This window comes from Microplitis mediator, chromosome 5 (assembly GCF_029852145.1).
Source record: "Microplitis mediator isolate UGA2020A chromosome 5, iyMicMedi2.1, whole genome shotgun sequence".
Taxonomy (NCBI): domain Eukaryota; kingdom Metazoa; phylum Arthropoda; class Insecta; order Hymenoptera; family Braconidae; genus Microplitis; species Microplitis mediator.
In genome coordinates, this window is record NC_079973.1 from 25,121,224 (window position 1) to 25,134,289 (window position 13,066).

The 13,066-nt window shown below is 36.1% G+C and overlaps 1 protein-coding gene across 3 annotated transcripts in view; it reads left to right on the forward strand.

Moving 5' to 3' along the window:
- Positions 1-11,068, forward strand: part of LOC130667433 (methylcytosine dioxygenase TET) — a 73,047-nt gene extending 61,979 nt beyond the window's left edge. For all 3 annotated transcript variants that reach the window (XM_057469002.1, XM_057469004.1, XM_057469003.1), the window contains 6 exons: positions 155-2,903; positions 3,232-3,407; positions 3,562-3,915; positions 3,992-4,219; positions 4,316-4,470; positions 4,555-11,068. In XM_057469002.1, the coding sequence (XP_057324985.1) occupies positions 155-2,903; positions 3,232-3,407; positions 3,562-3,915; positions 3,992-4,219; positions 4,316-4,470; positions 4,555-7,375 (6,483 nt within the window). In that variant the 3' untranslated portion in view covers positions 7,376-11,068. The remainder of the gene's footprint in view (positions 1-154; positions 2,904-3,231; positions 3,408-3,561; positions 3,916-3,991; positions 4,220-4,315; positions 4,471-4,554) is intronic.
- Positions 11,069-13,066: the final 1,998 nt, after the last annotated feature.

A 13,066-nucleotide genomic window follows, 5' to 3' on the forward strand; every position in this document is an offset into this window, starting at 1 on the left:
CGATATCAAATTTCCAATAACAGCTCCAACAATACCAGTAGTAACAATAACAATAACAGTTTAAATTCAAACCGTCGAATAACGAAACCAAACGCGGCAATACTGAATACGCATGATGGATTTTAAGTTACAGATCGAATGATCCTCTTTTCAGGATGTGACAATGGCTCCGCCGCCTTCGACGACGCCAACAAGTCGCAGTAGTTCTGTACACATGGACTCACAACAACAACAACAACAACAGCAACAACAACAACAACAACAACAGCAGCAACAACCGCCACAACAACAGCCACAGCCGCCAACAGACACACAAGTCAAGGGGTTTGCAACTATAGCCCCGACAAATGTGTCGGGAAACGAGATGCCTGGGTATCCACTTCAACCGGACCCACAGAGTTCACACAACTCTAACGGATATCCAGGCTACGTGGAAATGGGTCAATCTACTCAGCAACAACCCCAACAACCTCAACAACCTCAACAACAAGCACAACAACCTCAGCAACAGAATCAGTGGCAGCATCTTCAAAATGTCCCCAGACAGCCTGCGGTTTCGGATGCGAGCCAAGCGCACTTATGGTCAGACACTAGCTCCAATGCCAAGATGAACAACGTCAATGACTTAACTTGGTCAGACAGCCGCATTCAGCAGCAGCACATCAAGAATGAGCCCAACGTTATTCAGAACCAAGACATGTCACGACCCGCGAGTCACATGAGTTGGGACAGTGCTCGCGAGCATCCGCAGACTCCGCAATCTTGGAGCGAGGCGGATAATCAGCAGCAAAACTGGCCCCAACAGGCTCAGAAGAACCCGAGACTGACGCCCTCGCAACACCAATCGCAGCAGTGGCCCCAACACTCGCCTAAAATGGTCGATCTTCCGAGTCCCGCGCAGCAGAATCCTCGCATGACTCCGGTTTCAAATCAAACTTGGCAAGCTAGTCCTGAGATCCAGAATCAGAACGGGCATCCCAATCCTCGACTGACTCCGCAACAGCAGCAGCAACAGCAGTCTCAGCAACAACAACAGCAACAGTGGCAGCAGCAGCAGCAGCAGACCAAAATAGAAACGAATCCGCGATTGACACCGTCTAATCAAATGTCCTGGCCGGACACGCCTACTAGTCAGCCGAATTGGTCTCCGAGCAGCATGAAGAGCGACGGTAGTCAGCAGCAGCCTCAACAAACTTGGGCAGACTCTCAGCCTAGCCCGAGACGGACTCCGAGCCATCAGCCAGCTTGGCCACAGAACCCAAATCCCAACCCCAATACTCATTCTAATCCCAACCCCAACTCCAATCCCAACCCTCAGGATAAAATCGACAGCCAAATCACAAACTGGTCGCCAAATTCCGGTTCTTCTGAAAATCCCTCCTGGGCTCAGCAAACCAGCAAACAGGACATTCAGAATTCCGGCGAGCGAATTCTCTGGAGCAACGACAAGTCCAACGGCTTCAATAACGACAACCAGGACCAATCTAACCGATCGAACTTAAACAGTCGCCTGAAATCGATGATTCTGAACAAACAGCAGCAGCAGCAACAGCAGATGCAGCATCAAATGCATCCCATGGGGAACCCCAACGGCTCCAGCGATTACTCCACCGACGACAGGATCCGAGAGTCTCACGAAAACACAAATAACGACAACAACAAGCCCCACGATAAAAGGTCCACTTCAGAGTATGTCCAACAGTCCAACATGATTTCCATGCCCCAGAGTAACGACTCCATTACCGGTAATTTTTTATTGCATAGCCACCACCACCGGGCCGATAGTTTGCCCGGCGGTGGTGGCTTATGGGAGTGGACTGGAGGAGGAATTCATCACAACAATAATATTAATAATAATCATAATAATAACAATAATAATAATATAAATAATGTTAATGATAATAATACTAATAATAATAATATTAATAATAATAATAACAATAATATTAATAATAATAATAGTGTTAACCCGGAAATATTACCAGAAACCGGCATAACAGCTATACAAAATTTTATCAAGTACAATGAGAAGAAAATTCAGGATAAGACGGCTAGTGTATGGGACAGTACGATTGGTGTCGATAAAAATAGTGATAACAAATTATTCCATCAAAGTCTTGGTATTTTAAACGACAGTAATGATAAGAAACCCGAAGAAACTGGTGTCTGTATAAACGACAGTAAGAGTAACGATTACTATGCTAGAGAGGTAGAAAAAAATTTGGTAGGGCGTCGTAACGACGGACTCGTTACTGTAGCTAGCGAGGATAACAATCAGTCGAAAACGATAAACAACGTAATTTATAACCCAACTCAGATAAAGCAGGAAGTAGTAGATTACAATTGTCCGAGTGATAATAATACGAATGAGGATCGCGGTGAAGGAGAAGGAAGTCTTCCGATTATTATAAAAACAGAGCCCGGGGAGGAGCTGATTGACAAGAACGAGTACAAGTTCCGCGGGGACGGAGGTCCGGTAAAAATAGTAACAGACGGCGGGTCCTGGTGCTGCAGGAGAGGCGGAACTGATCAGCCGAGCGAGGAACATTTGCGCGATGGCTGCTGCCAGGGCTTGCAGACCAAGGACGAGATAATAGAGGACTCGGAGGAAAAGCAGGACGACGTTAAAATGGAAGAGAGCAAGAGCGATCCAGCATCAACAACTGAAACTACAGTAACTACTGGAACTACAACTGAAGCTGGTAATCCAACTGCAATTACAACTACAACTGCAACTGCAACTGCAACTACAACTACAGCTACAACTGGCACGACTGTAACTGAGACAGCCAGTGTGGGAACTTGCACTAGCGGAGGTGGTAAACCGGCGCAAGATGTCGACAAGAGCAAGAACAATATGCGGAGCGAAGTACCCGACTGCGACTGCTTTCCGCCAGATAAATGTGAGTTGTCATTGTGTATTACGCATCACACTAACATAGAGAGAACACACTAACCAGTATATAAATCACCGCGTACACTATAAATAAATATATATATATATGTGCGATACATTTTTTTAAAAGCTTAAATAAAATTTTTATCCAAAGTATTCGTAGTAAATAAAAAATAAAAATTAATTGGGAGTAAATTGGTGGCAAAGGGGTTGGATTAATCGGCTATTGTATTATTGATAATGATAATGATAAGTAAATCCAACTCGAATTATTGATAAGAAGGGGTGAGGAGTAGTGGTCGATGTATGTAAATAAAATCAAGTTCAACCACAAGGTCCGCCGGAGCCTGGCTCGTACTACACGCATCTGGGGGCCGCAGCCAGTCTTCCAGATCTCAGAAACGATCTTGAAAGGAGGACCGGGTTGAAGGGCAGCGCGATACGATTTGAGAAGGTAGTTTACACGGGAAAGGAGGGAAAAACAACTCAGGGATGTCCGATGGCTAAATGGGTAAGCCATTTTTTTATATATTCCTTATTATTATTAATTAATTAATTGACTAATTGATTGGCAAAAGTCATTAACTGTTGGATGATGAAGCAAGTGATTGATTCATAACTTATTTTGTTAACAAAAATGGAGATTAACAATACATTTTTCACAGATTCTTCGACGGTCGGGGGTGGAGGAGAAAATACTGTCGATCGTGAAGCACCGGCAGGGGCACAAGTGCGCTACCGCGTGGATTGTAGTTGTGATGGTGGCGTGGGAGGGTGTGCCGACCCACGAGGCTGATCGCATTTACTCGCTACTCACTCACAAACTAAATCGATTCGGTCTTCCAACGACACGTAGATGCGGGACGAACGAACCGCGAACTTGTGCCTGTCAAGGTCTCGATCCGGACACCTGTGGTGCGAGCTATTCATTCGGATGCTCCTGGTCTATGTACTACAACGGATGTAAATACGCCCGTAGCAAAACCGTTCGCAAGTTTCGCTTATCCGTAAAGACTGAGGTGAGTTAAAAATTCTGGGGCAGACAACAGCTGGTTAACAATTATATTTATTTATTTATAAAATTTTGGTTCCCAGGAACAAGAGGTCGAAGAGAGAATGCATGTACTGGCGACTCTTCTATCACCGTTGTACTTGAGCTTGGCACCGGAAGCGTTTAATAATCAGACGCAGTTTGAACGTGAGGCCAGCGAGTGTCGCTTAGGATTCAAACCTGGCAGACCTTTTTCGGGAGTTACTGCTTGTATTGACTTTTGCGCTCACTCGCATCGCGATCTTCATGATATGAATAACGGTTGCACTGTCGTAAGTATTTTTGTTGTTGTTTAGTAATCAAGTCATTAAAGTAAAGTAAAAAAAAGTTCAATAGATAAACTAATTAATTGACTGGTTGATTAACAGGTGGTTAGTTTGACAAAACATCGGAATCTTTCAAAGCCGGATGATGAACAATTGCACGTTCTACCTCTGTACGTCATGGATGAAACAGACGAGTTTGGATCGAAGGATGGACAGCAGGAAAAAATAAAATCCGGTGCTATTGAAAGACTTTCCAAGTAAATATTCATTTTTTTAAGTTCTCATTAAATTAATTATTGATTCGTTTATTAAATGAATAATAATTGTAATTATTATTACAGATATCCGTGCGAAGTACGAGTACGGTCGGTACCTTTGCAACCATGCAGGCGTCACGGAAAAAAGCGCAAGGAAGACGAAACAGATCCTGCGAGTACCAAAAAAGACTCAGCTAAAGAAAAAGCGGTTGAACGGGCGCCTTATCAAGACCCCGCGCGAACGATAAGAGATCCGCAGCAGTTGTCTCTGGAAATGAATCCGATGTTCGATGGCATGGACGCGCAGCTCCAGAGCTCGCAGGTGTCCTCGACGGTTCTCGACAGCCCGGTGTCTATGTACCAGGGCTGGGGCTATCAAGGCGATCAGCAGTGGGCGCGGAACAATTGGCTGGAGCAGCGAAAAAACAACTGGTTGAATCCTTGGAGCGAGTACTCATTCAGTGGAATGGAACGCGATAGTAAAGTAGATCCGGACAGCACCAGTTTGGATGAGACTCGACCACGGAGTACTTACTCGCAAGAAGATCACCGCCCGCGTTCTTGCAATCTGCCGAATTCAACACCAGACTCTCCGATCAATCGCGGCTACAATCACTCACCTCGTCATCCGATGTCACCGCGAAATTCTCTGCCACCTACTCCTGGAGAAGCCAGTTACGCGAGTCACACACTGTCTCCTCGTGCATTGTCGACTCCGCACGATCCTAAAATGATGTCACCGCGCAGTTCTGGATATCCAGCTCCAGGAACTCCGCATACCGTTGATTCAAATTACAGTTTACCTTCTCCGTCTTACAATAAAAATTATCCGGGATTTAATGATAATAATAATAGACAGCCAAGTGTATCACCACGTGGGTACTCGACTCCGCATCCTCAACAACATGACCAACGTGCCTCGCCGCGAGGACAACATACTCCTGGTCCAGATGTTCATAATCAAGCGATTCAACGTTTGCTATCACCTCGCAACGATGTCCATTATTCCACTAATAATATGAATATCAATAATAATAATAATAATAACAATAATACTAATAGTAATAATAATAATAATAACAATAATAGTAATAATAACACGAGCTACATGGAAATACAGCAAAGACCGGCATCACCGAGATCACGTAACCAAGAATATTACGCCCGATTAAATCAACCAGTAAACCAACCACAAAATTCGAGCTACAGAAACGATTACCACGAATTAAATCCCGTTAGAACAATGCATCAGTCGCAAATGTATTCATACCCACAACATCAGTACGACAATTACAATTACATGGAGCAGAAAAAAGAACAATTGCCTGCAGCGAACAATTGGAATCCGGTCGATAAAGTCGCTTCCGGGTGGCCCGAGCGAGTTCCACAGTCGGAGCACGCAAAAAATCCGTGCATCGAGATGGCCGACCCATCGCCATTTCGTGTTCCGAAGGGCCGCCCGCCGTCCAGGACAACACCCAACCAGAACCAGAACCAGAATCAGAACCAAAACCAGAATCAGAATCAAAACCAGAATCAGAATCAGAACCCGTCCGACGTTAACTATCAGAATACGTTTACTCGCACTTTTCTTAAGCCCCAGGAGCCAATTAAATCCGACAATTATCACCATGATCCATCGACATTGCCATCAAATGCTCAACGACCGCCATCCTACGGCCCTACTCCTGTTAGTAAAGAAGGCTATGAGCGTCCTGTTGCTAATACAATGTGGGCAGAAGAAATGAAGGTTCCAGAATTACATGCGATGTCTAATTTGGGTCATTCGTTTCCGCAGTATCCTGGGTATCCAAGTTACACGGGCTTTGAAAAAAGTTATACTAATACTTGGGACGGTTATAATTATCAATATCCAGCACATCCGACGCATCCGCCACATCCGACGCATCCGCCACATTCGTCGCATTCACCACATCCAGGGCATCCATCACATCCAGGACAGTCATCACATCCAGGACAGTCATCACATCCGACGCATCCAACGCATCCACAACACCCAGTGCATCCACAACATCCACAGCATCCGGTGCATCCACAGCATCCAGTACATACACAGCACCCGGTGCATCCGCCACACGTGACGCATCCGCCACATCCAACGCATCCAATTCATCAAACACCAGATTATCAAACACAAATGTATCAACAAAAACGTGAACATTATTCTCCACAGTATCCTTATCAGAACGTAACACCTCCTTACCAAGGATTGAATTCTGGTTGGAGCAGATGGGAAACTCCTCGCTGGGACATTTATCCACCGCCGTCATACTTTCCTGTGTTACCTGAGCCTCCTCCAAAATCTGAACCTCTCGGAGAGGTCGCTGACTACTCAGACAACGAGGAATGCTTCAAAGACGCCCAGCTAGGTGGCGTTGGAATAGCTCTAGGCCACGGCAGCGTTTTATTCGAGTGCGCGAAACACGAATTGCACTCGACGACTGCACTGAAAAGACCCAACAGAGTCAACCCGGCTCGCATCAGCCTAGTCTTCTATCAGCACCGAAATCTAAACAGGCCCAAGCACGGCTGGAGCGAGTGGGAAGAGAAGATGAGGTTGAGAAAACTGGGAGTGACGACCACTACCACGAGCTCCTCAATGTCCAACAGCATCAACGAGACCATAAATGCGGTAGCTGCCGCCGACGGACCAATCAGCGAAATTTCAACTCCAACTCCAGCTCCAGTAACTGATCCCGGAGTCACTGAATCTCCTTCGGAAGCTGGCATCGAAACAGAAAAACTGCTTCCACACATAAACGTACCTAATTCTCAGTTCATGATGCGCTCGCCGACGTACACCACCATGACCTGGACCACTCTCTTCCCCATGCATCCCTGCATGATCACCGGACCCTACCAGGAAGGCGGCGCCATTGGATGAGCCTCCACTTCGAGCCTCAACGACTGCAAATCTCTCAGCACAAATGCGTAATCCCGAAAGATTATAAAAGAAAAACCACAAAAGGTTTCATTCCACTGCCATATTTTTTATTCTACCCAAATTCCACGGGCTTTCCTTACATTAATCATTTTTTAAATGAACTATCATTAAAACTGTATGAAGCAGCTCAAACATTATCTCAATTAACTTTCAATAAAATACATACATATATTTTTTTTACCAATTTTGCAATCCCTTAAGTCATCAATTTTTGAAATTTCAATTGCGCTTTTCATTAGAGCATAAAATTTATCATGACTTTTATTGACAATAACAAACACTTTGGTCATTTTAATAATCACGTAAGCAATAAATTTAAAAAAAACTTTTCGCGGGCTTTTCAAAATATTAAATTTAAAATCTAGAGTAAAAAATTACCAAAATAATCATTTTTTTTAAACCATAAAATGAATATTTTTCCAATTTATCAGATGCTATGAGCGATTGATCGAATATTTTCTTGAAAGTTAATAAATTTATGACCAAAAAAAAACTAATTGCTAAGAATAAAAAAAATGGCCACGACTGTATGAAAAAGACTTTGATGGAATTTAAAAAGCACAGAGTAAAATAATTAATTATTATTAATTAATAATAATAAATAATAATAATAATAATGATAATAATAATAATAAATAAAATGACTGTACAATAAAACGTGTAAAACTGTATCTTATTGACTAGTCGGTACAGTAAAGAACAAGTACACGGATACATATCTCATTGTTTATCTACCGCAAATAATTTTGAAGGTTCAATAATAATAATAATAATAATAATAATAATAATAATAGGAGTGTGTACAAATGCACACTAATTGTGTACAGCGTATGCTCTTCCTCATAATTATAATCAATAATTAATATATAATAATTAGTAATAATAATAATAATAATAATAATAATAATAATAATAATAATAATAATAATAATAATAATAATAATAATTGATAAATAATCTATTGGCTATATTATGATCTATTTAACGTGTTGGCGTAATTGAAAAGTTGATAAAAAAATAAAAAAAATAAAATTGTAGCAACAAAAAAAAAAATGTTGTTGATTAGTTGTTACGGTAACTGCACAATTGATGACGCACTTTTGATTAATTAAACTAAAACTGACTAAATAAATCAGTGAAATCATTATAATTAATAATTATAACAAATAGTATAATAATAATAATAATGGTAATGATATAAATTATAATAAATCATGAACACGAAGAAATAATGAAATGATCTCAACGTTTAAAATTATAAAATAATTTCTTATTATTTAAAACGAATCTTTGTACATTTTTTCGCTTCTTTAATATTTATTTAACGCACTTTGCACTTGCCGCCGTACTGAATCTATATTAATTAATTAATTAATTTTTTTTTAACTAACCACTCGCGTCAGGCGACTGAGTACAAATTTTATTATTTCTTTTCTAACCGATCGTCATTAAATATTGGCATTTATTTGTAAATTTTTTTTAATTATTATTATTATAATTATAATTATAATTTATTTTTAAAACCAGGTACCAGATGAATTTAAGAAAATTTCAATTTTTTTGTAAATACTTTCATCGTTTTATTTTTCTATATTTTCTTTCTCTCTCTTCATATAAATATATATATATATATATTTATAGTATATACATTTTAAATAATAAACATTAATTTGTCACATTGGTGTTTAAGGATCGATATATATTTATTTATTGAAACAATGCGTCGATCCTTTATTTTTAAATAAAATTTTAGATTAATCTTATATTCAAATGATTTTATTAATAGAAATAATTAATCAATTAATTTAATGAAATTTAATTAAAAGAAAAACACAAATGTGGCAAATCCGCCATTTTTTTCTCCTCGGAGTATTAATTAGTAAGAATAATTAATATATTCATTAATGTTATTATTAATAATAATTAATTAATTAATTAATCAATTATAAATGTAATCTAATTTAATTATTTATTAATTAAGTTTTGGATAAGTTTTATGTGTACCACAATTTATTATTATTATAACTATAATTATGATAATTATTATTTAAAGTCGCTAATGAACGTCGATACTTTTTATTAACTGATTAAGTGATTAATTGTGTAAGATTGTTCTCAAGTAGAAGGCATTAAGTATCGATGACGTTCGACCCTATTCCAAAATTATCTTTATTTAATTAACTCTCTGTAAGCTAGCAACTATTTTATGTTTATTAGTAATTTTTCTTTATATTTAATTGTGAATTGTGTAAGAATGAACAAAGATCCTAGTTAAATACTCGAAACAATTGTTTTATTTTTTTTTTTGTATGAAATTTTTTTTTACTGTGAAATATTTAATAAACGAAATAAAAAATGTCTAAGAATGGATTTGTAACGTATCATTTTTTTAGGGATAGAAAGGGGGTAAAATGGGCCGTTGGAATTTAAAAGAATTTATTTTTATTGTCGATGAACAAAAATTTTGGATCGATATGATCTAGTTATAAAAAAAGCTAGAATGGGACATTGAGAATAAAATTTTAGAATTTAGAACAAAAAAAGTTTTTCGTCTCTACGTGGATTAAGAGTGACCCAATTTACCTCACAGTTTGCAAAGAGGTGTGCAGATAAGAAGAATTTATGAATGATTCGAAATATTCGAATTATTCGAATTATTTGTAAGTTTTTGGAACATTTGAAAAATTTGAATTAGTTTTGAAATTTCGAAGTATTCAAAATTTCGAATTATTTGTTAATTAATGGAATAAATTTTTTGTAATTTATCAAAAGTATGATAAAAATTTGATGCTCGGTTGTAACCAAATATTTGGAGCTCGAACAAAGCGAAAATTTACCAATAATTCAAAAGCATACGAATATTTAAATTTTTCTGAATGATTCAAAATTTTCGATTGTATCGAAAACTCACAAAAAATTGGAAATATGAGATTCGAATATTAATATTCGATTCGGATACTATTCGCACATCCATAATTTAGTCTTCCCGAAATCTTAATAAAAATTAAATCACTTCATTGAAATGTGACCCATTTTATGACGGTCCATTTTTCCCCCGTTCCTTAAACTGTAAATCCTTAATTCCTTTAAAAAAATGTCTATGTAACTTTAATTGAAATAATAATTAATAATTAATAACTTATTATAATTATTTGTTTGATTGTATTTTAATAAAACAAAAAAATAATAAATAAATGCAGGAATTAAACGAACACTAGACTTAATAAAACCAAATGTATAAACAAATACTTCCATTACTGGATCTAAAAATTTCTATATAAAAATAACTTAAAAAATTCTTACAACTTTTTATAAAAAAAAAAAGAAAAACTAAAAAAAAATTAAATTCAAATGATGCCAAAATAGTTGTAATATAAACGTTGAATTTAAATAAAAAAAGTATCAAAATTATTTAAGATGAAAATAATGAATAATAAGAAACATTATCAAAAATTTATGAACAATATATGATAAATAATAAAGGCAATTAAGGTTGCGATCCAATAAAATATGAGAGTAAATAGAAAAAATAAAACTTTTTGAAAGTGTATTTTTTCTTCAATGCCAAAAAAAGTCATTTTGTTTTATATAAAATAAGGGTAAAAATAAAATACTATTTAAAAAAAAAAAAAATCTTCTAATGCAAGTTTATGTAGCGTAGAGTATTTAAGATGTGTAATAATAAAAAGTACATAAATAAATTGATATCGATATTGATGAAAATAAAATTTTCTTGAAACTTGTCCGCCTTATAATAAATATAAAGCAGTTGGAAAACGGAATAAACGTTTGTAATTTTAAATGAAAAAAAAAAAAAATAATAAAGCGTTTGAACAATAGTAATAAAACTGTTGTTACAATTGTCCAATTTATAATTATAAATATAATTATCTTATATTACAATCCATTATTTATAAATATATATACATATATATGAGCTGTATTGTTACATGCAGATTTGAGACGCGTGTACGTATATTTTTTGACAGATACTCCGTTAAAGTAAAAAAGAAACTAAATAAATAAATAAATTGATTATTGATTCCAATGAAATTAGTTATTAATCGCTTTATATAACTCAAATTTCATCACCTGTTTCAATTAAAATAATAAATAAAAATATTTACAAATCGTTGATTCGAATATTGATGAAAGAGTTGAGATACCAAATTTAATATATTCATAGTAAATGAAGAGAAAATAATAATAATTTAATAAAAATAAAACGAGGCGTTTCGATTGAGGGATTTTTAGAAAACCAATCAATAAATCTCGCGGATAACAATTTTAATAATAAATAATAAATAGAAAAAATTAGACGTTTCGTAAACTAAAAAAAAAAAAAACATAATGTATAGTAAGATGACATATTGGTTATTAACTTATGGCCGAACGTTTGTAGGCGTGTGTTGTGAAAATAAAGTAATATTGATAATTGATAATTGATATAATTGAAGTATATATATATATATAATAAAGTGTACGATTATTACTGCAAATAGAATTGCGTTAGTATGTAATGTGTGTGAAATACTAGTGTATAAGTTATTATTGTAATTGAGTATACATATACACAGAAAATGTAATTGATATGTAAGATTTACTGTGTTTAGATCATACAACAAATACATACAAAAAATGATTGTGAATATACCAGATGATAGATGATGAAAAATACATTGAAATCTTTTATGAATAATTTTATTTTTTACCGATGACCTATAGTTTTTACCTCAGTGTATTACACGGAAAAAACAACATAGTAATGGCAGATCTCTAGGAGTACTCAGTACTATCCGGAGAGTAGTGAACACAGTCTAGATAGTATACAGTACTGTCTGAAATTTTTTTTCACAGAAAGTACTCAGTACTATCCCAGAGAGATGCCACTACCCTATTGTTTTTTCCGTGTAGTGAATCAAAAATTTTTAATATATATATATTTAAAGTATCCCTTCGTGTTATCACTAGGAAATACGACTACCTGCACGAAAATTTATACAAATATATATTAGACAACGAGTAAATGTAATATATGGCAAATTATGGATGTGTGCAAAAAAAAATTTTTGATTCATTTTGAATTGATGTTGATATCTATGTCAATATATATGACTATTTGTGTACATATACTTATGCACAAAAAAAATAAATGTCACATATAGGGTAAGAGCACCAGTACCCAGCCCCCAACCAGTAGCCAGCCGGTTATATACTTTAACATTGGCTCAAAATATATATAGATATAATTTAACATGAAGCAGCTGGGTACTGGTGCTCTTACCCTAAATTACATAAATTTTTTGTGTACATATTTTTATGCGGGTAGTGAAGAATCAGATATTTTTTCATTCAATTTTTATTCTATGCAGATTACCGTCATCCATATGTATTCAAATTTTCAAATTTTTGACTGCTACAGTCACCGGAAAATTTTATCAAGTTTGATTACCAGATGTAGTCCAGTCGTGTCTACCGATAGTCAAATAAATTTGGGCGAGTTTTAGATTTAAAAAATTAACGAAAAATGCCACGAAAGTCGTTTCAAAGTCTCGGATCACTTGAAAAAATATTTCGAAAGGATCCGGTATCTATTTGATATTGAAAATTTCTGAGTTTCATCAAGAAATT